The sequence below is a fragment of the Bombina bombina genome, chromosome 8 (assembly GCF_027579735.1).
Source record: "Bombina bombina isolate aBomBom1 chromosome 8, aBomBom1.pri, whole genome shotgun sequence".
NCBI classification, from domain to species: domain Eukaryota; kingdom Metazoa; phylum Chordata; class Amphibia; order Anura; family Bombinatoridae; genus Bombina; species Bombina bombina.
In genome coordinates this window covers 25,501,518-25,529,310 of record NC_069506.1, presented here as the reverse complement: position 1 = coordinate 25,529,310, position 27,793 = coordinate 25,501,518, and the positions used below count along the sequence as shown (strand labels likewise).

The following is a 27,793-nucleotide window of genomic DNA, read 5'->3' as shown; positions in this document are numbered from 1 at the left end:
GCTAACTGTTTCCCCCAACTGAACTTACTTCATCTCAACAGTCCTATGTGGAAACAGCAAAGGATTTTAGTTACTGTCTGCTAAAATCATCTTCCTCTCACAAACAGAATTCTTCATCTCTTTCTGTTTCAGAGTAAATAGTACATACCAGCACTATTTTAAAATAACAAACTCTTTATAGTAGAATAAAAAAACTACAACTAAACACCACATACTCTTAACCATCTCCGTGGAGATGTTGCCTGTGCAACGGCAAAGAGAATGACTGGGGTGGGCGGAGCCTAGGAGGGACTATATGGCCAGCTTTGCTGGGACTCTTTGCCATTTCCTGTTCGGGAAGAGATATTCCCACAAGTAAGGATGACGCCGTGGACCGGACACACCAATGTTGGAGAAATTAGATCCTCTAACAAATAGTAAATCGGAGACGGTGGTCGCACCTGTATCTGATTCCTTTTTAGTTTATTTGTATACCCTTTAATTGTACATTGGCAGAATGTACTTCTGTGGTGTGTGCCACCACGTGGAAACCTAGTTATATACATTTCTTGAATAGACAAAGTCAGTGGTATCCTGGGACAGTACAGCACAGAAAAGACAGTCAGTGGTGTTCTAGGACAGCACAGAAAAGACAGTCAGTGGTGTTCTAGGACAGCACAGAATAGACAGTCAGTGGTGTTCTAGGACAGCACAGAATAGACAGTCAGTGGTATCCTGGGACAGCACAGAATAGACAGTCAGTGGTATCCTGGGACAGCACAGAATAGACGGTCAGTGGTATCCTGGGACAGCACAGAATAGACGGTCAGTGGTATCCTGGGACAGTACAGAATAGACAGTCAGTGGTATCCTGGGACAGCACAGAATAGACAGTCAGTGGTATTCTGGGACAGCACAGAATAGACAGTCAGTGGTATCCTAGGACAGCACAGAATAGACAGTCAGTGGTATCCTGGGACAGCACAGAATAGACAGTCAGTGGTATTCTAGGACAGCACAGAATAGACAGTCAGTGGTATCCTGGGACAGCACAGCACAGAATAGACAGTCAGTGGTATCCTGGGACAGTACAGCACACTATTTTAACATATTTTGCACTATACACACAATGGGTTTCCCCAGAACCTTTTTAAAGGCTGCACCTCCTGTCTGATTCTACTGACCACCCCACTAAATATTTTAGCCAAAAATAAGCAAAAACTACCTAATATTAAAATGTGTATTGCTCAAATGATCAATAAATATATTTAAGTTATGCAGTGAATTTGATCTTTGGATACCAGAAAATGTAATAACAGCAACAGGCTAAACCTACAGCTTCCCTGTTAACTGATTGGTCGCTTGCTTTTGTTTCTTTACAGATCTATGCGCTAAACAGGGTCATGACAGAACTGGAGCAGCAGCAGTTTGAAGCGTTTTGCAAACAGATGCAAGCAGCTAGCAAGTGACCTGTGCACGTGCCTTAACCTGCCGTCTAAAGCTCCCTGCCCAGTTCTGACCGCTGTACACTCGTGTCAGCCTGGACGTTAAGAAGAAATTGTTTAAAATGTGTTTGTTTTTTTTCCCCTCCAGAAGCAACTCCACTGTTTCATTTGTTTTTAAATTAAAAATGAGAAATGTATTATACTCCTGTATTATCTCTTTGTAAAGTGATTCTGCATAGTTATTTATTTCTGCTTAAAGGGACATGAAACCCCCCAAAAAATTATCTTTTATGATTCAGATAGAAGTCAACTGGAAAGTTGTTTAAACTTTTTATTTTCTATTATTTGCTTAATTCTCTTGGTATCCCTTATTGAAGCAGCAGTGCAGTACTGGGAGCTAGCTGAACACAGGGTGAGACAATAACATGGAGGCATATGTGCAACCACCAATCAGCAACTCCTTAGCCTAGCTAGGTATCCTTTTTCAACAAAGGATACTAAGAGAAAAAAAACAAATTAGATAATAGAAGTAAATTAGTCAGTTTAAATATGCATGCTCTCTTTGAATCATGAAAGAAAAAAAAATGGTTTCATATCCCTTAAATGAGTAGCTTTTTGCAGGGAGACATTTCAGGAATCCGCATGATGGATGTGTCTAGAGCTCTGGGATTTTATCAGACAATAATCGTGCACATATTCTATGGAAGCCATGACGTAACAACAATTAAAAACACAGATTTGTTTCTGTCGGTTTTATTGCAGCTCTTTGAACATACACATTACATAAACTAAACAACTGTCTGACCATTACAGTTTGATCTCCCACATCGAGACCTTGATCTTGGGGAAGACAAACGTGTCTTCTCACATACAGAGGATTGAGGCAGCAGGTGGAACGGAGCCCTTATTGTATCTATTACTGGTTACACTGGGAATTCAGACTGAACTACAAATAAACATTCATGGATTATTTTGCTTCTGTACAGCGTGCGCTCTAATCTGCCAATGAATTAAATTAAAACTTCAATACTGGGATTATATTGGATTGATTTCAAAAATAAATTACATAGATGGTTTGGAAACAGCTTTGAAATGTTGTACTTTACATTTCAGGTAAATTCGCTAAAGCTCATTAGGTAACAGGAAACCAAAAACAATTGTTACATTTGCTGGTTCCTTTAAATATTTATTATTATTCTGTTTCCCTTAACAGCTTGAGCTTTATGAGGGTTCTGACCATAATCCCAGCAGTCACATAAAATAAACACTGAAGCACAATGATGCATAGAACAGGTTTGTATTCACCACTTAGCCATTTCCGGATTGCGTATGAACACCAACAGCAGTAGTTGGTTTGTAAGGCAGATTCTGATTAGCGAAAAAATAAATGTATCAAAAAAGGCACTCAACGTTTGGTGACCAATCAGCTCAAAGCACAGACAAAATGTACTTGTCTCTGATTGGAGCAATTCTTTTATAATAAAAAAAAATACTGTACCCAGTGTTAGACAACATATGTTGGAACAATGCTACAGGATCATAATAGGAAACCAGCTGTATAAGTTATTTTCCTTTTTTCTTCTGTAAATACATTCATTTTTCTTTGTTTTTAATTCTGTATGAAAGTTTACACAACCCCAGCAGCTTCTAATAGATCTCTGAAAAGGAGACCAGCTTCCTCCATACTGTTTGCAGAGAAACGCACGCAAACGGTTAACAACAATGTAATACAATATCTGGTATATGTGACATATGTAAGAGGATGCTTCAGACTGTTTAAAGGGATAGTGTAGTCACAATTTAAATTTTCATGATTCAGATAGAGCAGTAATTTTAACAAATTTACTCAAATTAATACACTAGCACTTTCTGATTGGTGTCTAAATGTAACCACCAATCGACAAATGTTGCCCAGGTGCTGAAACCAAAAATGGGCCGGCTCCTCAACTTACATTCAAATAAAGAGAACAAAGAAAAATGAATAGGAGTAAATTAGAAAGTTGCTGCTCTGAATTATGAACGTTTAATTTTGACTAGACTATCCCTTTAAGCAAAATCTAAAGCGCTAATCTCCAGATGAGTGAATTGAAGGAATTTGATTCTCTACACTGGTTGACTCTTGCTGTGGACTGAAGACCAAACCTCCAGCTTCTTCATTTTAGAATATGTCTGCATTTAACCGAGATAAGACACAAACCCTTTTCCATATCAGTATCATAGGATCACTGTGCTCAGAGGCTATACTGCTGGTTTATTTTAGTGCATGAGAACGTCCAACTGATGCAAAAAGGTCCCAGGTTGGTTACAGAGCCTGACCGAGAGAGCTGTAAGCAGTGTATGGCCGTCAAGGGCAGAAGAATGCAAACAGGCACTTTTAACAAAGGAATGAATTATTTTTAGAAGAGAGAAATCCAAGGCCTGTTTGTGGTTTAGATAAACACAACAGTTACCTGGGTAAATAAACACAATGGTCTTATGCAGGAAACCTTCATATAGAATGTTCTACTTTAACACTGATGGTCTGTAATGAGTATCTCCAGATATTGAGACAAACTGCAAAAAGGCCTTTAAAGGGACATGAAATCCAAGTTTTTTTTCTTTCATGGTTTAGAGCATTTGATTTTAAACATCTTTCCAATTGACATCTATTATCAAATTTGCTTCATTCTCTTGTTATCCTTTGTTGAAGGAGCAGCTATGCACTACTGGGAGCTAGCTAGCTCATAAGCCTACCTCGGTATGCTTTTCAACTAAGAATACCAAGAGAATGAAGCAAAATAGATGATAGAAGTAAGGTACAAAGTTGTTTAAATTCACATGTTCTGTCTGAATCATTAAATATTTTTTTGGGGGGTTTCATGTCCTTTTAAATCTAGTCAGGTTTTAAGAATAAGGGCTGGGGATAGGGGGGAAAATTTGGCTCAATCTTCATAGACCATGTAACGAACTGTCCTGGTTTTAGTGCTGTAGTGTCACCAGCTGATATTGTGATGGTTTGGATTTTTTTATTTTTTATTCAGATCTCACAATTTTCATCTAGTACCAAGAGGTCTTTGAGCAAAGCCAGAGGATTTTCTCGAGCATGTGTATACGACTGTCATACACAATTGCCCTCATACTGTTTGCACTATGTTTCCTCTATAAATATCCTCTTAGATAACTGTCAGTTTGCTCTATGCCCAATTCCCCCACCACACCTTCATAGCTCTCATTGCCTTGCATAGGTGTTGTGAGATGAAGCTGCCGCGGGTCACATCTCTGCTGCAGAGAATTGGAGATAGATACATTTAGATGCGTACCGTATTGACGCGGAGCGGCTGCACATTCTTGCCATTTGCGTGACTTTGACCAGGACTGAAGTAAGAGCAGAGTTTGCCAGGGAACTTTTCACGGAAGGTGTAGAGCCAGGACATATCTTCTGCATTGTAGAATATAATAAGTCCCTTGTCATAGTCCAGGTAGACACCGACTTTCTCTAGTTTGCTTTTGACATTTAAACGTGTCCAGGGCTCTGTGCAGGCACTATACCGATTCCCATCGTGCATAACAATGCAGTAGAAGCCTCGACCTGGCTGGATTTGGATGCTTCCTTTGCGGCTAACTGCTTCATGGGCCAGTCCCAGCATCCACTGTGTCTTATCGGACACCACTACTTCCCAATAATGAACGCCTCCATCAAAAACCTGAGAGCCCAGGACAGAGACCTCCACATCAAATCGCTTAGGAGAGTCCTGCAGAGGTTGAGGGTGCAGGTTGCCATACGCCACAATCGTGCAGTCGTCAGAAAGAATTAGTCGCTGGTGCGCCGTCAATGGGTCAAGTGTCAAGGCTGCAGGAACTAAAAAAAAAAAATATATGTACAAATACTTTTTAGAAGATAAAAAAAAAACAGGTTAAGAGGCTATTAAACTATTACAAACAAAAACAGCCTTTATCCATTGCCAACTTCAATTACACTTTTAGATTCTCTACAGCAATGTACAACTAGTCCGACAGTGGCTTGTTACGGTGTATTAACCGCTCAGCTGAAGTGGTTAACCCAGTGATGTAAAATATAAAAGAACAAAAACATTTCACATGCTAAATGAGCTGGAGAAGTTCAACAAGAAAGATGTTTACTCCAGTAGGTCCAGAGGCCACAATGAAAAGGATTTTATAATGGTTTATTTGGGTGAGTGGGGTATGTGTAGCAGAACGTTATGGCACAAACTGTACACATGATTTAAAAGAGAGAAATTACAGAGTCTGTAGTGGGACTTCAAAGAGAACGTTACTGGTTTTTTTTTGCCTGGCAATGACCATGTATTTTCAGTACCGACTACGCGAGATGCTTCAGTGATGGGTGTAACTTCATATAGAAGCAAAGAGACTAAATACACTCACTGGCCCTGTGAATGCAGAAAAGCAAACCCTGTGTGGCATCTCATTGAAAACCATTGGACATTCCCAGGTTAGCTTGTAAGGATCAGGGGAGTTTGTGAAGCCCTTTTGCTGATAAAGAATAGAAAAGATACCCAGAGACATAATGCATGTACAGCAAATATCACCCCAGGGATATGAAACCCCAAATTTGTATTTCATGATACAGAAAGAATATACAATTTTAAATAACCTTCCATTTTACTTCTATTATCAATTATGTTTCATTCTCTCAGTATCCTTTGTTAAAGGAGCAGAAATGGATTACTGGGAGCTAGTCAGTGAAGAGACACACTAGACGTGTGAAAATATTGATTTGATTTATATGTTTTTTTCTGTTAATTTACTTTGCATTTTGTCAACTGCTAAAAATAAACTATTACCATTTCGATTTTTGAAAGCACAGTTACTTTACAGCATTTTTTTCGCACCTGCCCATAACTTTTGCACAGCAGCGTATATGTGCAGCCACCAATGAGCAGCTCAATGCTGATCATGAGCCTACCTAGGTACTTTTCATCTAAGGATACCAAAAGAACAAAGCAAATTAGATCATAGAAGTAAAATTGGAAAGTTGTTTAAAATGCCATGCTCTATATAAATCATGGATGTTTGACTTTATTGTCCTTTTAAGACTATCATTATTTAAATACAGAAGAAGTGTAAAGTTTTAGTGTCCTTGGAATAATGGGTAATACCATTATATAACCAAGGATTCCATGTCTTATTTTATCTCCTCTGCGGAGGCCAGTTAGCTATGGTTATAGTTTAGCTACAAGTGTAACAATCACGCGTTAAATAAACCTTTAATTAGAGTTTCTAAAGAATAGAGAGGGCTTTGCTTAATTCTATCATCACCATCACAATTCTCACTTGAGAAATTGTCATGTTCATACTATCTAGACTAGAGAGTGGGTAGAAAAACATTACCTGGATGAATGTCTTGGAACAGGGACTTCCAAATGGTGTATTGTAGCGGTCCCATGTATTTAGAGGTGGGAAAATCTTCATATGTTAGGTTGGTCTCATGGATCTTTCCTTTTAACCTGTGGGAAGAGTAAATATGTTCTGTGTATGAGATGTAAAACACAGTGGGACCCAGACTATAATTTTATCCTAATGCCCCATTCATAAAACACTAGACAATTATAATCACATTACAATGATAATGTTATGGTTTTATCCTATTTGCTTCTATAATGTCAGTCATTAGTGATTTCCTAATCTGCAAGTGTTGGCACTGGACAATTAATTCAGGTGGGTCAGACTGATACACAAGTGGGGGACATCTGTGTAAGGCACATATGAGCTGACGAAAACATCCTGAGTGAACAAACTACTGCAGCGTGTGACATTCCTGAACTTAGACTTTGCGTTCATGGATATTTAGTAATGCTGTATAAATACTTAAAAAACAAACAAAAAACATAACCCCACCCCGCATTTTAAACAGTGGGGCCCATTTATGAAAGTGCGAGTGGACATGATACAATGTAGCATATCATGTCCGCCGAACATCGATAAATGCCAACAGCATATCTTGTGAACTGCTTGTGCAATGCCGCCCCCTGCAGGGGGTGTCAATCAGCCCGATCGTATAGGATCGGGCGGATTGATGTCTGCAGCCTCAGAGAAGGTGAAGTTATGGAGCAGCCGTCTTTCTTGCATTCAGAGCTTGATAATTCGGCCCCATTAAATGGACTATTAAAGGGACAGTCTACACCAGAATTTGTATGGTTAAAAAGATAAATAACCCCTTAAATTACCCGTTCCCCAGTTTGGCATAACCAACAGTTATATTAATATATTTTTTCCTCTGTGATTACCTTGTATCTAAGTCTCTGCAGACTGCCCCCTTATCTCAGTGCTTTTGACAGACATGCAGTTTAGCCAATCAGTGCAGACTAAATAACTCCACGGGAGTGAGTACAATGCTATCTATATGACACACATGATCTAGTACTATCTAACTGTGAAAAACTTTCAAAATGCTCTGAGCTAAGAGGCGGTTTTCAACGGTTTAGAAATCAGTTTGAGCCTAGCTAGGTTTAGCTTTTCAAAAATACCACCATGAGAACAAGGTAAATTTGATGATAAAAGTAAATTGGAAAGTTGTTTAAAATTGCTGCCCTATCTGAATCATGCAAGTTTAATTTTGACTAGACTGTCCCTTTAACTTCTTTCCCTAAACAAGCTATTCCCCCCCCATTTATAATGTCATTCTTAAAGGTTCACTGTACCTTTTTTAGCATTCATATGAAAGAACAACATTGAAACATGGGGATTTGCTTTTATTTAAAAAAAACACAAACGTGGGCATCACATATTCCTTAGAAGCAAGACGACTGAGAATTATACTACTGACGTATAGTTCTGCCGTGTAACAAGACGACTGAGAATTATACTACTGACGTATAGTTCTGCCGTGTAACAAGACGACTGAGAATTATACTACGGACGTATAGTTCTGCTGTGTAACAAAGAGCGTCTGCAGTGAAGTGCACTCTGCAATCGATCACTACACAGGGACAAAACAAACAGCTAAGCAGACTCTGTGACAAGTTTATTATACGTATTTGTAATCCAAGTGCACCTGATCGCTCTTCTCACACATGAACCTTTTTCTCTAACAGGGTCACCTGAGAAAGGCTTAAAGGGACACTGAACCCAAATTTTTTTCTTTTGTGATTCAGATTAAGCATGCAATTTTAAGCAACTTTCTAATTTACTCCTATTATCAATTGTGCTTCGTTCTCTTGCTATCTTTATTTGAAAAAGGCATCTAAGCTAATTTTTTTGTTCAGGCCCTGGACAGCACTTGTTTATTGGTGGGTGAATGTATCCACCAATCAGCAAGAACAATTCAGGATAGTCATCAAAAATGGGCCGGCTTCTAAACTTACATTCTTGCATTTCAAATAAAGATACCAAAAGAATAAAGATAATAGGAGTAAATTAGAAAGTTGCTTAAAATTGCATGCTCTATCTGAATCACAATAGAAACAATTTGGGTTCAGTGTCCCTTTAATACCTAATACAAAGGTCTACCTGTTAATGCAGCACAACTCTGTACTTCTAAAACGTTCAGCTCTGTATAATCTGGTGACACTTTCCAAATAAAAGCAGGAAGGATATAAATAGTGCAGTGCTATAGAGATGCTGAAATATATTGTCCCCTATCCCATACCGCTCTGAAAGTGACGAGATGCCTCCCAAGAAAGTGTGTATATCGGTCTCTGCCAGCCGCTCCTGTAGGATCTGCACTCCCTCCTGCACCTTGCGCAGCTGCTGGCTGTACCGCTGCACCTTTTGCTCAATGTCAGTGAGAGTCCGAGCGGTATCCGATTCTAGTTCCTCTAACATGGACTTCTGTCGTTCCCGCAAGAGACGATGTAGGCGTTCAAAAGCTTCACTTATGGTGGCGCGCAGGCTTTTGGCCGAGGACTGATCATAAAACAGAACAAAACCATGATTAATCCCTTGGCTGACAAGGTTACAAGCATTTACACCAATGCATCACAATCCTTTGGCATCTGTGTACAGATACCCACTGATTAAACAAGTTGGCTTTTATTCTATTTAAACGTGATTAAAAGTTTCAATAACAGAAGACTTTGGAAAATACACAATAGTCAATGGGAATTCTAACCACAGTTTTCGTTGCTGTAAAGTAATCATTTTTGTCCCACAGAAAGAGCCGGCAGCTTGTTATGTCTAAGGCTAACCTTTGAAACTGTTACAATTATTAAAATAAAATGGGCAACTGGATCAAGCGCTACGGAATTTGGTGGCGCTATACAAATAAATAATAATGACTCCCCATCAAATTGTAATTTCTTGACAGCTTACAGTAAATGAGGCTGATTGTGACGATTAAAGGTATAATTTTAAAAACCTCACAATTAATGTTGCCCCGGTCTTAAAGACCTACACTATATATTCTCCCATTCTAGTCAGAAGAGCAAAGTGAGTCATACGCTCACAAATAAAAACCATTAGTAAAAGTATGGTCTTTACCACTCACTCTTCTATGGATATTAAAGCTGAAACAATTGCACATCACATCATTTCAGTTTTGAATAAATCATTTTTTCAATAAATCTGTATACTAGCAACCTGCTTCTAGTAAATGGGATCAGTGTTTCAGTAAGCACCTTCACTATGCACGGGCACGTGTAGCTGATCTAGATATGCTCCGTGCACAAGCATTTAAATAAGGTCTGCTCAGGTTGTCAACTACCTATCATATAAACCAAGTCATTGCTGACAAAAGAAAATGCACTGCCAGCCCTCTGAGCAGACACAGTGTTACCAATGCTGGTGCACTGAGCATAATCTAGATATGTGTCACGTGCACAGTAGAAGCTCCCAACTAAAGACTGATAGTGTTTACTACAAGTTCAAGTGTAATGGCAATTTGCTTCTATTCAGAATCCAGAATCTGGCTGGAACGTACCTTTGTGCACTAGAGTCCAGAGGACTTCAAGTTTCACTTTAAAGGGACACTCAAGTCAAAATTAAACTTTCATGGTACAGATAGAGCATGCAATTTTAAACAACTGTGAAATTAATATCCATTATCTGTATGTGCAGTCTTTTTGTATTCTCTTTCTGCAGCACCAGCTTCTACTGAGCATGTGCAAGATTCACAGGATATACGTATATGTATTATGTGATTGGCTGATGGCTGTCACATGATGCATAAGGAAGGAAAATCTGACATTTGTCAGAAAAACATCTACTACTCATTTGAAATTGAAAGTAACTGCTTTTGCATTGTCTTTTTATTATGCATTTATTGATTATGCCGTTCTACTGTGTTTAGTGGTCCATAAAGAATGAATCACTTGTTCCTATATTAACATTTTTATTCTAAACTGTGTTTTCTCACCTTGGTTTCAGCCAGCTGGCGTTTGAGTAACTGTAGCGCCTCGGTATGGCCACGCTCACTCTCTTGCAATGTCAGCAACTGCTCCTTTAGCTCCCTCTGCGGAGAGAACATACGTTAAACTTGTAGCATAGAGGAAAAAACCATGGGAAGTCGTATTAATCCCATCCTATGAACATATGAGCCAGAGTACACAATGATGGTGTCCAGTCTACTGCCAGAAAAGGCAGCTCTCAGCACCTCCACTGCACCATTATACTGCAAACTCCCTAACAAATTTAAAGTCACGAGCACTGAATAAATGGTAGCAGTGTTTGTAAAAGTAAATTTAACACCGTTATACATTGACCACTAGAGGGAGCAGTGTTTTCTACAAAGTATAACAAATCAGCCTACTTAGGTATCTTCTTCAATAACGGATAGCTATAGAATGAAGTTTGATAATAGAAGCAAATTGAAAAGTAGTTTAAAATGGCCTGCTCTGAATCATGAAAGTTTAATTTTGACTTATGTCCCTTTAAGCACTGTCTTTATATATGGAGTCACTGTTGGCTCTATCCAAAGTCATAGGGCCTCAAGAAACTAGCTGCAGTGAAACGCGTACAAGTAATGTCTGATACCCAATAAGCATTGTGAGACCTGTAGATCCCATAGAGAGTAGTGACTCTGGGTAACACTGCAGGAGACTTCTGTGGGTACTGAAAAATAGTTACTGGAAATGGCCAGCACTCTATCTCCGTAGGCTGTGACCTTTCCTACAATGCAGATTACAGAGCATCAGCGCCTTTGTATAGTGAGCTTATTTACTGCAATGTCTAACACAAGGAAATTCATCCTATCGCTCTTTATTCTCTTTTTATTGTATGAGATGTTCATGGTGAAAGTTATTAGACAGGTTTAGAATTAAGGCTTGTGTCATTTTACTGCGCTTATGAAATATTCCATATTGTATGAAGGCTAATAACAAAATAACTCCCGTGCTTGTTTCCAATCTAGAAAATAGCAACCAGCAAAATGAGTTGTCCTACTGAGAAAAAAAGATAATTTGTGTGGGTAGGTCACAGACGAAGCACTAACTGCATTTTGTACTAAAGTCCGATTCTCTGGATTTTCATCTGTAATGTCAGATCCTGGTAATTACTGTATGACATAAGGCTCATAAGGCTAAGTTATGTGTCAGTAATGGGGTGTCTTCTTAATAAGCCTTTACCCCAAGGTAGAGCCAGCTCTGATTTCATACCCCAATACTGAGAATTTCTCACCTCGCTGTGTCTTTTCGACAATTCTACAAGTCAAAATATAATAATAATAAAAATAAAATAGATATATATTAGAGATCTTCCTAATAATGTTCGAAACCTCATGCCCATAGGGAAAATTCCTAAGGTTATACACGTCCAAGTCTTTGTATATTTACTTACCCTGATAAAGCCTTTGGGAAATGCCAAGGTTTAAACAGAATTTTATTTTAAAGTAGACCGCAGCCACTACAATAGCTTCATCGTCTGCTCTATATTAGTTACTTAATGACCAACATAAAATATAATTATAATTTATTTAAATAAACACAAGCTTACTAATATTTCTGCCGACAACTGCACGTCAGAAAAGAAAAAAAACATTTTTTGGAAATCACAATTTTATCTATCAATAAATCTGTGTTGGTATTTACTAGGAGAAAACCATTTTGCAATGAAGCAGGAAATATCAATTCATCCATGTAACCACAAGAGGGACACGGCTCTATAAAATCTCCTTGTGTTACGTGACAATATGTACAGAGAAGCACAGGGATATTGCAATCAGGATATCACAAAATACTGCAGGTGAACTCAAGAACCATCTGTAGTACACTAAAAGCACACAAGTAAAAGGGACAGTCAAGTCAGAATTAAACTTTCATGATTCAAACAGAGCAAACAATTTTAAGCAACTTTCCAATTTACTTCTATTATCCACTATGCTTCATTCTCTTGGTATCCTTTATTAAAAAGCATACTTAGGCTCGGGAGCAGCAAGGCAATACTATGAACTAGCTGCTGATTGGTGGCTGCACATATATATGCCTCTTGTCATTGGTTCACCAGATGTGTTCAGCTAGCTCCCAGTCGTGCATTTCTGCTCCTTCCAAGAGAATGAAGCAAATTTGATAAGATGTATATTAGAAAGATGTTTATAATGTTATCCTCTAGCCCAAGGTAGACCAAAAAGGGGAGATGCACGAAATGTACAGCAGTAGGCAAGACAAAAATGAAGGCAACATCATATAATATATATATATAAATAAGCAATGAAACATTTAACAATTAGAATTAAAGGGATAGGAAAGTCAAAATGAAAAACTTGCATGATTCAGGTAGAGCAGGTCATTTTAAGACACTTTTAAATGTGCTTTTTTCTCTTGGTATCCCTTGTTAAAAAATATGCACGATGGAGGCGGAGCTGACCAGTGATCATGATGGCCGCACTTTGAGAGAGCTCCGGGAACACAATCCCTATATCGCAATCACCTACATAAAGAAACTACAAGAACAGCATTGCTGGCACACAGATTTCAAGGGGGAAGCGGTGAACCCTACTTAGCTGCAGTTTCACGGTGCTCCGATATATTACAGAAGCTTTAATCAGCCACTTCCACTGCGGCCTTAACAAGCAAAGTACAGATACAGCGGCAGCTTTTCTTTTGGCGCAAACTAGTCCACGGACCTTCACTCACCATCCTCGAGATATGAGTTACAGTTAATGAGACATTGGTTCAAATAAATACAGGCTGCACATATCTCAGAGAACAAAGCTGGCGGACACCATGATACTATGCATCCAAAATATAACAAGAAGAAGTCGGTACCCCATATATATGAGACGGAAGTGGGGCAGTAGATGGTCTGTGGCGCATATAACATTTCTGAGATACCACTGGTACAAGGGAGGTGATTTCAAAATACCTATCACACCATGGCGACTAATTCTAGAGACGTGTGTACCAGGCTGACAGACCTGTTTGATTCCTGGACAACAGCGCTCACTGCAGAGGATCTTGTGGTCACAGCCGATACATGATACATGCTTCGATGATTCAGCGCAGTACGACATGCAGCTGCATCTGAACCAGGAGCCCATGAACTCATAAAGGGGGAACGAACCTAGGTCAAAACCTAACACCACTAGGTACTAGGATTACATGCTTTCATGAACTAGACATCTATACTACTCCTAAAGACCACACCATACCGGTAGATTTCCTCCAGCTCAGCAGAAAGAACAAAGTCACAGAACTACATTACTGGGTGGCTTTCTGATTTTACAGTGGTTCGGCTGCAGTTAACCCACATCGCAATGCAAAACAGAGACGTAACGGGATGCCGGTGATCTGTAGGACGGGAGTGGGCTGACAGATTGCTATTACTCCTAGGTGGCCATTGACTTCAGGAAAAGATATGTAGCCTAGCCCCTAGAGTGACTTACACCTACACATCGACTGCAAAGAGAGCGTTACTGTCCAGCATGACGTTTAACACAGAACTTAATACTCCTGTACACTGAAGTTTTACCAATGCCGCTTATTTAACATGCTGGGGGGTTGAGGAGATCTATTTAGTCTCTGGTTATGAAGTATCCCCTGAAAATCTAAGAGATTCATAGGATTATCACTCTCAATTTGCATGTTACTGTATTAGGATTCTTCGCTGGCTCATATGTCGCCTAATATGGTATTCTCAATATTGATATATATATATATATATATATATATATATATATATATATATATATATATATATATATATATATATATATATATATATATATATATATGTTATCCTACCCTGTTCATATATTAATAACCTCTCACAAGGTATATATTTATATAATTCTCTCTGGCACACACTGAATTACCCAACTGTTGTATCACACATTTAGGCTCATTGCATTCAGTAAAACTTTGTTATGTCTTTGCTATGGCAGGATGACTTTGTATAGCATATTGGGTGGCAGCTTTTTAGTACTCTCCCGCTATTTAACTCTGAGCTTAATAAGTACTCCTTATGATATACGATACACTCATATGCTAACTTATGCAAATTACCTGTTTATACTATAACTGGCGAACTCCCTCAATATGTCTGAAATATTTTTAACAACACTACTATCCCATAGTATCGCCTACAGCTACCCAGCACTACTTTGGTTCAAATTGGCGAGAATATCCACAGAATAATGTGCAATAGGGTGACTGTGTATTGGGTTCGCTCCCTATCCTTCATTAATTAAAGTTTCACTCTTTTTCACTTTTCGAATTTCTGGTAATGTTTGCTGAGGGAAGGACACCCTAACTCTATTTGGGATTGCAAACTTACTTGGGTACCTAGCGTCTCAGTTTACCCTTTATAGGGTACTGATGTGTAACCGTTTTTTAGTCTCTTTTATTTTATAATGATACTACAACCCAGACTTAGTCCACATGCTTACCAGATAACTACTCTGTGTGTTGCAGATAGAACTATATTTACACTATACTATATGGTCTACAAATACTAGCATATGCTTCACTGCTTACTACTTTTTGGAGCTGTCGCGGCCGAGGCAGCACAACATGACTTATAATACGTGAATTGTCTGTGATATCTAGACAGTATGGGGAAACCGCAAGAGGTCTTTGACCTAATATGTAACTATATATATATACACACACACACAGTATCTCACAAAAGTGAGTACACCCCTCACATTTTTGTAAATATTTTATTATATCTTTTCATGTGACAACACTGAAGAAATGACACTTTGCTACAAGGTAAAGTAGCGAGTGTACAGCCTGTATAACAGTGTAAATTTGCTGTCCCCTCAAAATAACTCATTATTATTTTCCCTCCCCGGTGTCATGTGACTTGTTAGTGTTACAAGGTCTCAGGTGTGAATGGGGAGCAGCTGTGTTAAATTTGGTGTTATCGCTCTCACACTCTCTCATACTGGTCACTGGCAGTTTATGGCAAAGAACTCTCTGAGGCCCTGAAAAAAAGATTTGTTGCTCTACATAAAGATGGCCTAGGCTATAAGAAGATTGTCAAGACCCTGAAACTGAGCTGCAGCATGGTGGGAAAGACTATAAAGTGTTTTCACGGGACAGGTTCCACTCAGAACAGGGCTCACCATGGTCAACCAAAGAAGTTGAGTGCACGTGCTCAACATCATATCCAGAGGTTGTCTTTGGGAAATAGACGTATGAGTGCTGCCAGCATTGCTGCAGAGGTTGAAGGGGTGGGGGGTCAGCCTGTCAGTGGTCAGACCATACAATGCACACTGCAACAAATTGGTCTGCATGGCTGTCGTCCCAGAAGGAATCCTCTTCTAAAGATGATGCACAAGAAAGCCGCAAACAGTTTGCTGAAGACAAGCAGACTAAGGACATGGATTACTGAAACCACTGAGAACAAGATAAACTTATTTGGTTCAGATGGTGTCAAGCGTGCGTCTCGGCAATCAGTTGAGGAGTACAAAGACAAGTGTCTTGCCTACAGTCAAGCATGGTGGTGGGAGTGTCATGGTCTGGGTCTGCATGAGTGCTGCCGGCACTGGGGAGCTACAGTTCATTGAGAGAACCATGAATGCAAAATGTACTGTGACATACTGAAGCAGAGCATGAACTCCTCCCTTCAGAGACTGTGCCGCAGGGCAGTAATCCAATATGATAATGACCCCAAACACACCTCTAAGACGACCAATGCCTTGCTAAAGAAGCTGAGGGTAAAGGTGATGGACTGGCCAAGCATGTCTCCAGACCGAAACCCTATTGAGCATCTGTGGGGCATCCTCAAATGGAAGGTGGGGGAGTGCAAGGTCTCTAACATCCACCAACTCTGTGATGTCATCATGGAGGAGTGGAAGAGGACTCCAGTGACAACCTGTGAAGCTCTGGTGAACTTTATGCCCAAGAGGGTTAAGGCAGTGCTGGAAAATAATGGTGGCCACACAACATATTGACACTTTGGGCCCAATTTTGACATTTCCACTTAGGGGTGTACTCACTTTTGTTGCCAACGGTTTAGACATTAATGGCTGTGTGTTGAGTTATTCTGAGGGAACAGCAAATTTACACTGTTATACAGGCTGTACACTCGCTACTTTACATTGTAGCAAAGTGTCATTTCTTAGTGTTGTCGCATGAAAAGATATAATCAAATATTTACAAAAATGTGAGAGGTGTACTCACTTTTGTGAGATACTGTATTAAGATACTGATAAGTTAAAGTGAATGTAACGTTTCATCAAGTAGTGCCCGATTTTTTAAAATACTATTAAAAACAGGGGCACTTCATTGCTGAAACTTTACATTGCACCATATTTGTAGAAATACTTACCTGTTCATCTTGAAAGCCGCTCCAGCGCTTCATCAGCCCGTCGCAAGCCTCTTCCTACCTTTAGGTAATGCTTCCCCCGGGGGGGGGGGGGAGGCATGATTGTAGGATGCCGGAATCGTCATTGCTGACGTAGGAAGAGGCTTGCGACAGGCTGGAGCGGCTTTCAAGACGAAGAGGTAAGTATTTCTACAAATATGGTGGAATGTAAAGTTTCATCAATGAAAGTGCCCCTGTTTTTAATAGTATTTTTAAAAACCGGGCACTACTTGATGAAACTTTACATTCACTTTAAGTGATACTTGATAGTAATCCATATACATAGTAATACCTGATACTACCTTTGTGACCATAGTCCTATACTGGATCATCTACTATTTTTGTTGCTTACCATGAGTAAATTTGATTGCAATACCCAGCTGGTTGATAGCATATAAATCTCACATCTCCGCACCTAATCAACCATAGTTTTTATTCTGGGCATTTTTATGGCTGATGAGGGACTCTATTCTGGTATTTTGCCTTAATTTGCTCAAAATGCCCTTCTCACAAAATTCCAAGTTATTTTTCTGAGAGCGGCAACTCTTTGTATAATATCCTCCTTCTCGCTATGTTGAACTGTTATGACACTATAGGGCCTATTGAGATTGCTCACTACCCTGGTTGAATGTTTCGCTAACTTTTTTTACCCAAGCATCATCGCGTCCCCCTCCCCACTCCATAGTGCTTACATCATAAGCGTAGGAAAATATATCCTATAGAAATTCCACTTTTATATGCCTTTGTTATATACCCCCTATTATATCCTGAAGCCACAATATAATACTACTAGAGGTCTGAGAGAGACCACTATCTTCTACGCGAGGTACAACCTTTTCTAGTTTATCTTTCTATTCTACATTAGGGGAAAATGATAAGATTTACATTACCTTGCACACTGTGACCAAAAATAAATGAAAAGCGGTTTAATTGAGAGTACATAGGTTACTTAACAATGATTATGTTTGTGTGTTAAAATGTGATATTTTACCTATAAGATATAAGCTGCACATTGGTGACATTTTACACCATTCAGATGCTTGGACATATAGTTATGTCACTGAATAAATTGTATCCTTACTGCTGTTTTTATACTCTATAATCTCAAATAAAAACTTGGAAAAACAAAAGAAAAATAAATAATATGCACATATCTTACACTAGTGGGAGCTAGCTGCTCAGTATGTCATAACAGGCATATGATTGAATTACTATTTTTAGGGTTAACAAGTGTATGCCTCTCAGGCACTACTGAAACCAGACTCGCTATATATTGCTGCAACATTTTTTATTTTGTTCTCGGTTTCACCCATTTTAATAAACTTAATAAAGGTTATTGTTTTTAACATTTTCATATACTCAACTTGATAAACCTCTGTATTTGAAGGGTATGAGTGCTTGAAAGTGTATCCTGTCCAGCTTCTTCGCTGGAAATGTAAATAAAGTACTTTCTGTTGATATATGGCACCTAGTAAATATAATTCAATATTTATTGCACAAGTATTGTGCTAACATTTACAGAATGAATCTTGGTATACAGTAACCCTTTGTTAAACACAAGAGTAGTACCATTGGTCCCAATTACTACATTGCTGCTAGCTAATTGGTGCCTGCACAAATTTCTCTCTTGTCATTGGCCAACTACATGTTTTCAGCTAGCTGTCGGTAGTCCAGAGAATGAAGCAACTTTTCTAATAAAAATAAATTGGAAAGTTGTTCGAAATTGTTTTATCCAAATCATGAAAAATTGGGGTTTCCTGTCCCATTCAAATTTTATTTAGACCATAGTGTTCATAGTGTAAAGGGACATAACAGTCAAAATTAAAATTCCATGATCCAGAGTGAGCATAACAGGGCTCGACAAACCCAGGTGCCAGCGAGCCACTTGTACCTTAAAAATTAGACCCCTGGTGCTAAGGTTTAGGGTACCCAAGATAACTATGAGTGCCCACCCATTTCCCTTTGCTGGCTGCCAGCAGCCCCACCGAATATTTAGCTAAGTTGAAGTGAAATAGTCATAAGAAGATATTATAACAAAGACTTATTTCAGGCAACATTTTTAGCCTGAGAATGGTTTGTGTACAAAGCACATAATTCAATAATTCTGAGTAATCAAATACTGGTAATCCGTGGTTCTCATTGGGATTCTTTTCCTGACTATAATATCTAGGCTGCCACAGTTTCAGTGTAGCTGCAGCAATATCCCTGGTGGCAACATTAACCCAGAGAGGAGACTACAATGCACAAACCTTAAATTGAGATTATCATTTGTGGCATTTAAACAAAAAAATATCATGGGCAGCAAAATCTCTGTTATATTACAAATATCATGGTTTATTTTTAACTATGCCAGATTTTCTTTGGATTATAAGGAAGAAATATATAGCAGGTCTTCTGTGTTAAACACATTTTTAAGTCACTTGTACTGAACACACTAATTGTATTCAATGGTTTCATTTGTTTAATGCATACACTACACAGATCATGTCAGGACAGTAAATAGTTTATTATTTATACTTTAAATAAGACTGAAATCATCAGCCGTAGCTCTTGAACTGGATGTTAAGTGTAAACATTTGTCAAGTAAAATCCCCATAGGCATGCGTTATGTACGCTTTTTTCTTTTACAAATGATAAAAACACAACAATAGGACTGACATGGTCTCTTTAGACTGATTTAAAGGGATATAAAAAAAAAAGTTTGTTTCATTGTTGTAATAAAAAAGCACTAAGCAGTGGGTTATACTTTATATAGAAATCATTGCACTATGTATTGTTCATGATTATTTTTTTAACTACATTTGTGCATTACTTCCTGTCACAGCCCCACCAAGGGTCTGTGGTCTCTACAGGAAAGCAAAGGAGCAGCTTTTCCTTTGAAGTGTTTACTAGGAGACACCTGCTCTAGCTCCAGTCAGTTTCTTGCCCATGCTCTGTAGAAGAGTTTCACCAAAAGAAAAATCACATAGGACTTGGGATTTATCATGGTAGCTCCCTTATTTCACTAAAGGCAGTGGCCACGTTGAGAGTATCCAAGTGCTCACTTTGCAAGAAAACAACTAAGTTGTTTGCTGTTTTTACACAATCGGTTTCTTTTTCTGATGTCTTTGATTTAATATTTCCTATCCCTTTAAAAAGAGACATTCTAAAAAAATAAAATGTTCTAATTTGTTAAGAGCATTTAAATTAAAGGGATATGAAAACCACATTTTTCTTTCACGATTTAGATAAAGCATGGAATTGTTAACAACTTTCCAATTTACTTTAATTATATAATTTATTTTGTTCTCATAATATCCTTTTGTTGAAAAGGATACCTAGGTAGGTTTAGGAGCAGCTGATTGGTGGCTGCACATTTATGCCTCACGTTATTGGCTCATTCATATTCATTGCTGTTTCTTCAACAAAGGATACCAAGAAAATGATGCAAATTAGGTAATAGAAGTAAATTGGAAAGCTGTTTAAAAATTGTGTGTTCTATCTGAACCAAGAAAGAAGAAAATTGGGTTTCATGTCCCTTTAACAGCAGTGCCCCTTAAAATTGTATTTTATCTCTGCAAAGGGACTAAACATGTAGCTGAAGTCCCGTTCAGTGTCACAACAGGCTGCACAAGACTGGGGACTGGTGGTTATATGGATACATTTGTTGCTGAAAGTATTGGCGTCCTTGCATTTTAAGAGAGAAACAAAAAAGCCTGACTGGTGTTTGCCAAAATGCATGTTGACCAGCCACAATCCTTCTGGGATAATGTCCTTCGGACAGGCGAACCAGAAACAACTCCATGTTTACAGGAAGCTTTCACAGAAAAGAACACCATCCCTACCGTAAAACATGGAGGCTCGGTGATGTTTGGGGGTTGCTTTGCTGAATTCTGCATTGGGTGCCTAGAATCTGTGCAGGAGACAAGGAAATCAGAAGACTATCAAGGCATTCTGGAGCAAAATATACCACCCAATGTCAGTCACAGGCCATGGGCCCTCCAGCACGATAATGACCCAAAACATACCTCAAAAAGCACCCAGAATGGATGAGAAGAAAACATTTGACCATTCTGAAGAGGTCCAGATCTGAATCCCATCAAACATTTGTGGAAAGAGCTGATACTCGTAGTTGGGAAAAGGCACTCGTTAAACCTGAGAGAACTGGAGCAGTTTTGCACAAGAAGAGTGAGCCAAAAGCCCAGTCAGAACGTGTAGAAATCGTATTCAGAGCTGCTTAGTTACAGTTACTGTCTCCAAAGGCTGAGCTATGAAATATTAGGTTAAGAGAACCAATATTTTTTTGTCCGTGCCATTCTTGTTTTGCTGTTTAAAGTAATATGTGAGGCCATAAGTCAAAAGTGAAAAAAGTGTTCTACAACATTTGAAACAAAAAATAGTGGATTCCAAATACTTTTGTCAATTTTTACTTAGTTCAGAGAAAATAGTGTTTTCCTAAAAAAAAGTGGAAGGGAACCAATACTTTCAGCCATGTCTGTACGTTGTGTGTGATAGACAGAACAGATGGCAGATATATTTTTTTATATACACACAGTATATTGTCAGTAATTAAACACTACATTGCAAAAGAGCTGCAAATAATAAAAAAAGAAAGTTAAATATTTTAAGGTCATTTTGCTAACGAAATCTGCATTGTCTTGCAGCTCAGGGATATAATATTGTAAAATGTATCTGCTAAAGCAAAATTTAGAGAATTAAATAGAGCTACTACGGCAATAACACAATCACTGCATAGAACGCAGAATAAATAAATATAAAGTTCACCGCATATTTTTATTACACATAATTAAAAACATTATTAAACAAAAAGTTTAGTTTTTTTAATGTCACTTTAAAATAAAATTCTGTGACAAATCAGATAATTCCCCCCCACTACTAGAATATCCCTAAATAGGATTTATTTATATATATTTAGATTTATTTATCTTTGTTTTGTTTTTTAAATAAAGATTTGACTTGTAGAATTGTTGATAAGGCAGGCACGGTGAGAAATTCTCAGTATCAGGGTATGAAATCAGAGGTGGTTCTACCTTAGAGTGAGTAAAAAGACACCCCATTACTGACACACAGCGTAGCCCACTGGTTTTCAACCCTGTACTCGAGCCTCCCCAACAGGCCAGATTTTCAGGATTACCTTGGATGAGAGCAGGTAAAATAACAGTTTACTGAAAGGGATACTAACCCCAATTTTTTTTTTTCTTTCATGATTCGGATAGAGCAAGCAATTTTAAGCAACTTTCTAATTTACTCCTATTATCAATTTTTCTTTGTTCTCATGTTATCTTGATTTGAAAAAGCAGTAATGAAAGGTTAGGAGCCAGCCCATTTTTAGTTCAGCACCTGGGTAGCGCTTGCTAATTGGTTTGCTACATTTAGCCACAAATCAGCAAGTGCTACCCAGGTGCTGAACAAAAAATGGGCTGGCTCTAAAGCTTACAGTACTGCTTTTTCAAATCAAGATAGCATGAGAACAAAGAAAAATTGATAATAGGAGTAAATTAGAAAGTTGCTTAAAATCTCATGCTCTATCTGAAACATGAAAGAAAAAAATTGGGTTTAGTGTCCCTTTAAACAGCTGATTCACCTGTGCTCCAGTTCAGATATCCTCAAATTCTGACCTGTTAGGGAGGCCTGATGAGAGGTTTGAAAACCAGTGGCTTAAGCCTTATGTTCTGCAGTAGACACCACAATCTGAAATCACAAATAAACCTCACAGATGAGAATCAGAACTCAGTACAAAATGCAGTTCTACTGTTTTTTCTGTGACCTACCCACACAAACGATATGTTTTTCTCACTAAGACATGTCATTTTGCTTGTTGCTATTTTCTGGATTGTAAACAAGCATGGGAGTTTAACAAACGCTTTACTGTTCCATAATCTGCATCCGTTTAACTTCCCAAACTATACAATATGACTGTATACACTTATTTTACAAAACAAAAACAAATTAGAAGGTAAAATCTACTTGAACCTTTGCGCACATTTACAAGAAAATAAGCAGGAAGAAAATGTAAAAAACTACACAAGATTCTGAATTCACTCATTTTGATGACATGTGAGTGTTCCTACCATACACACAGGAAATGTATAAATTATAAAACCCGTCAAAAATGAAATTCCTGCAGGAAAAAAAAACACTATATATAGATTTAACTAAATGCCATCTATTGTTTAACTCAACCAGTTATTTGGAAAGCTGCAAACTTAGGTTTTGTTAGAGAATTGAAGCGATATTAAAATCGTAGCGTTTGTGAAGCGCTAGGATTTAACAGTGCAACAAATAAAGGGGATTTTCAGTCAAAGTATAAAATACTTCATGCTGAAAGTTCCTTTATTTGTCTGCAGCGTTCGCCGCACTAAGCACCTCAAGCCACCCACAGCAGAACGCTATTTTATCACTGAGGTGATTTTAGCCAATAGAGTGCTAGCTATCCGGCATGGTGCCAGCTGGCCAGAACAGCTATTGGCTAAGAGGTGGAAACGGCACCTCACTGAAAAATAGCGTTCTGCTGTAGGCTGCCTGAGGAGCTCAGCACGGCGAACGCTTCAGATAAAGGAACTTTCAGCATGAAGAATTTTATACTTCATGAGTCATGACTGAAAGTCCCTTTTATTTGTTCCACTGGTAAATCCTAGTGTTTCAATAACGATAGGATTTACTATCACTTTAAGGATCTATGAGCCCTGATATCAAAGCAATATGAGACTAGTTGCTGCCAAGTGGTTATTCGTATGACGAGAACTAAACAGAAATAAGGCATGAACCCTTATTTAAAAAAGGTTAAAGTACACTTTTTTTTCTTCTTCAAATGAGCAGTAATATTATATATTTCTATGGTAAGGGGCTGATGACAACTTCTTTACAGTCTCCAAACTTTAGAAATATGTTGAATGATTTGTGTTATTTGCCGCTTTAATAATATTCATCAAATGGACAGCTCGAGGACCACCCATTTGAAAGTGGAGCACTGCCTCTTTCAAACAATGGGCCGCACATGTACTTTAGAGGTAAACAAAAACCTTTGCAACATACATTGTGGTTTGCAGTGCAGTCTTTAATTTGAAATATAGTTTAATTATTATATATAAATCTACCTTTAACCATAAAGAGTTTTGCACCCTGTACAGTCACAGCTACACAATTCTAAAGGCAGAGCGCTCAGCTACAAATACTTCCACTTCCTCAGACATTTAATAGTACACAAATGTAATTAGATTTATATGTCAGGAGCACAACACTTATTTGTGCACAGTAATCGTCAGTAAATTAAAGATTTATTAATATGGGGAAACTGTGAGTATCAGGCAATTAGCTAAAGTCAGTAGGGGATAGGCTGCGGCACCTGCATAATATAAGTGCATGTATTGGGCTCTAAGCAGGGAGTTATTTACATGGTTATAGAAATCACTAATAAAATGCATTAGGGAGCAGTACAAACAGCGAGCCAATAAGGCGCGCACACATATACCGACCTGGCTGCACGGTTCAATGGCCAGTCTGTGCCACTAAGTCCCTCAGATGTCTATATGGAGTAAAGGAACAACATACATTCAGTGTTACCATGGAAATATTCAATAGACCGTACATTAGGGCAATGTAATAAGTCATCCAGTGGTAAACACTGCAAGTCAGGATTCCTGAGATACATAAACAGCAGTATGCTGCTCTGACTTAAAGGGAAGAACTATACATCTTTAGTACCCCCTCATTACAAGCGCCGTATTCAATGCTTTTTGTTTGTGCACAATATAATTTAGCTGCATTGTCCGCACACATTAAATCAGGTTTCAAGGATGTCAGCAAGTGAAATGGAGCTAAAAGAGAACTCTATACACCTGCACCACCTGTGTGTCACACCGCTCCATCCTCATAAGTACAGGTTATATTTCAGCACACACCGCCAGTAGCTCACTTGTATATGGAAGACTAGGTTAACCAAAAGCTTTGGATATGGACTTCAGCTTATGCCCTAAACCTCAAGATAAAAGCTTAGGTCAAACGTAAGTATCATCTGTAACTGCTACACCCCCCACCACCACCACCAACCTGCAGCTCTTCAAATGCTTCATCCACATTGGTCACTTGATGTTGCTCGTGCAGTGACGGCTCATCACAGAAAAAGCAGACAACAGCACGATCTGTCAAGCAGAAGAGTTTGACCTTTTCGTGGTCTTTACATGGAAAATAACTCCTCTGCGCACTGAGAATGGCATCAAGTGGGAAAGCAGTGTAACGCTCCACTATGTTGGAGAGCTTGAGGCTTGGAGACAGGGTAGGTTCCATAAAGGTCCGTCTGCATTCTGGGCAGTCCAAGGGGCCCCCAGGTTTCTGGCGACTCCAGTGCTCTGTGATGCATTTGCGGCAAAAGTAATGTTCGCAGCCAAAGCTCACTGGGTCCTGATAAATGCTCAAACAAATAGAGCACAGAAGCTCGTCCTTCAAGCAGCAAGCCATCCTAAAGGGGAGTACAAAGAGGTAAATAAACAATTACAGTCACTTTATTAGGGCAGCAGGCAACCTCTAAAGCACAGAAATTAGCAGGAGCCAGTCAGCTGCCACCAAAATACTGAGGACAGCAAATCACTCTCATAAATCTAAAATAAAGGGCTGTTTGTGAGAGGAATGTGTTCCTGTGGTTGCTAGGTTGCAGTCACAGTAGGACACCCCCGTCAGTCTGCCAGAAATTAGATTGCTATCCCTCCTGTACCTCTAAGTGGCTAACTCTTAGCCCACTCTCCTTGATAAATGTATTGCATCTCTGCAAGTGCACGCTCTCTTTTCTCTCTCCCCAATGAGCACAACTACTGACTATGCTCCCCCTACATCACTGTCACAGACCTTCCTCTGTGAGTAGCAGTACTCCACAACAATGTTTAGTGTCTCCAATTTACTTGTGTCACTGGTGTCTCCGAATATACACAGGACTCCATTAGACACTTGCCTAAGACAATTGTCTTATTATAGTATCAACATAACGAGCATGAACCACATGGAGTGAGGAGGGGTATCAAGCCATGCTTGTCTGCTGATGTAAGCATATCCCCCCCTTTTTTATATAGCCCTCTGCCACTCCTCTGCATCTGCAAATGGATGCTCCCTCTGTGTATAGTTCTAGTGTACTTAGACAAACACATCCCCTTGTGTACGGTTTAATGGTATCACCTTGTGTACATAATTCTAGCCAACCATGCATTTGCTCAGAGGTTTCGCTCTATGTACATATCCTTATAAACCCAGTGTATGTCAGTGACCTCTTCCTGTACATAGAATTCCTCAGTCACCCATGAGAGTCCTCCCGGTAAATACCAAGTTTTCCCTGAGATTACAGAGCCCATTTACCCCTGCATGTGATAGAGACCTTTCTACCTAAATATACAGCGGCATTTTAATATAGTTTGTCAAAATGTATATAATACCCCAGTTACAATAGAATAATGTATATGTTTGTGTATAGTTTATTCTTATGATTTATTCCCAGTCACCTGCACGTGTGTAATACACTTTTGTATGTATTAATGGTCCTTGAAAAGTGTCTTGTAATGTCTGTATGTAATAATTGTCACTAGGTATGGAACCCTCTTTTCAACTGTTTTTACATATTAATGGTTATTCTTAAAGCATGGGAACCATCTTCCTCTGTGTATATATTCCCCATTTACCTTGTGGGCTAATGGATTATACCTGCAAATAGGGCCACAGTTACTTCTGCATTCTCACAATGTGTCCCTTTGTTTACAGCAATGACTATGTATGATACTGATCTGTCCCCATGTATAAAGCCAAGTTACCTCTGTATGTTTGCACTAATAGTCTGTCTGTCCATATGCTGCCCAGTTTTACGTGTGTGCTAACACTCTACCCCTGCACATATAGCCCAGCTACCCACTACACTCTGTAAGCTAAAGACCTGAACCTGTCTTTACACCACCAACTACCCCTATATGTGTGGTTATGGTCTGCTGCTTTTGTGCATACATACCCCAGTTACTCCCTGTTTGGGTGGTAAGTGTGTGTGTGTATATATATATATATTTCCAGTTACTTCCAGCATGGGCAACAAGCTGATTAGGGTATGATATATTTTAAGGGTTACTTCTATGGTATGATTCTCTCCAAAGGTTGCATTTATTATGTGTATTGCAAATTAATGACTGTCCATCATGGGTGCACACCCCATCCATGTGCCAATGGCCTCTACAGGAGCTAAATTTGTTAGGGATGGTGTGGTGGGAACACATTTCCCAATGCCTAGGGCAGCACAAAAACCGAATACACTCACAATTAGATCCTACGTGTGTGGTAATAGTCTACCCCTGGGTACATAGCCCCACCAAACCATGCGTATAACACCGACCTGACTATAATAACCCTCAAGTGATGTTGGGCTCTTCCTTTTTATAGCTCCCCCTTCACTACCCCATATGTTTGTTAATGGTCTTTCCCTGTGTGCATAGGGCGCAGTTAACCCCTGTGTGTAAGATAATGGATTATCCTTATGTATAAAGCCCCAGTTACCCCCATAAATCTGTGCTCGCAGTCTCTCTCAGTGCCGCTGTCATTCAGTGCGGATTCTACCGGATAAAACCAAGTGAACAGCGGGAGGAGTCGTTATACTGGTGTTCCCGTCTTCTCGCCGGTGTTGTTAGCAGCTGATACCGGTGCGTGAA

General features: G+C 39.0%; 2 protein-coding genes across 3 annotated transcripts in view; one reads left to right on the top strand and one right to left on the bottom strand.

The window, feature by feature from the left end:
• SVBP (small vasohibin binding protein) overlaps positions 1-2,169 on the top strand; it is a 78,897-nt gene extending 76,728 nt beyond the window's left edge. Inside the window, exon 2 of the mRNA XM_053690201.1 lies at positions 1,362-2,169. Within this exon, the coding sequence (XP_053546176.1) occupies positions 1,362-1,448 (87 nt within the window). The 3' untranslated portion in view covers positions 1,449-2,169. The remainder of the gene's footprint in view (positions 1-1,361) is intronic.
• On the bottom strand, positions 2,162-27,793 carry LOC128638314 (E3 ubiquitin-protein ligase TRIM62). Of its 2 annotated transcripts, XM_053690198.1 has the most exons (6): positions 27,642-27,793; positions 25,173-25,581; positions 10,735-10,830; positions 9,031-9,287; positions 6,774-6,889; positions 2,162-5,262 (listed from the first exon to the last, which is right to left on the bottom strand). In XM_053690198.1, exons 1-6 carry the CDS (start codon positions 27,683-27,685, stop codon positions 4,712-4,714), a joined length of 1,473 nt encoding a protein of 490 aa, XP_053546173.1. In that variant the 5' UTR covers positions 27,686-27,793; the 3' UTR covers positions 2,162-4,711. The 2 variants fall into 2 exon arrangements, with proteins under 2 accessions (XP_053546173.1, XP_053546174.1); XM_053690199.1 differs by lacking the exon at positions 25,173-25,581 and having other exon boundaries at positions 27,642-27,775.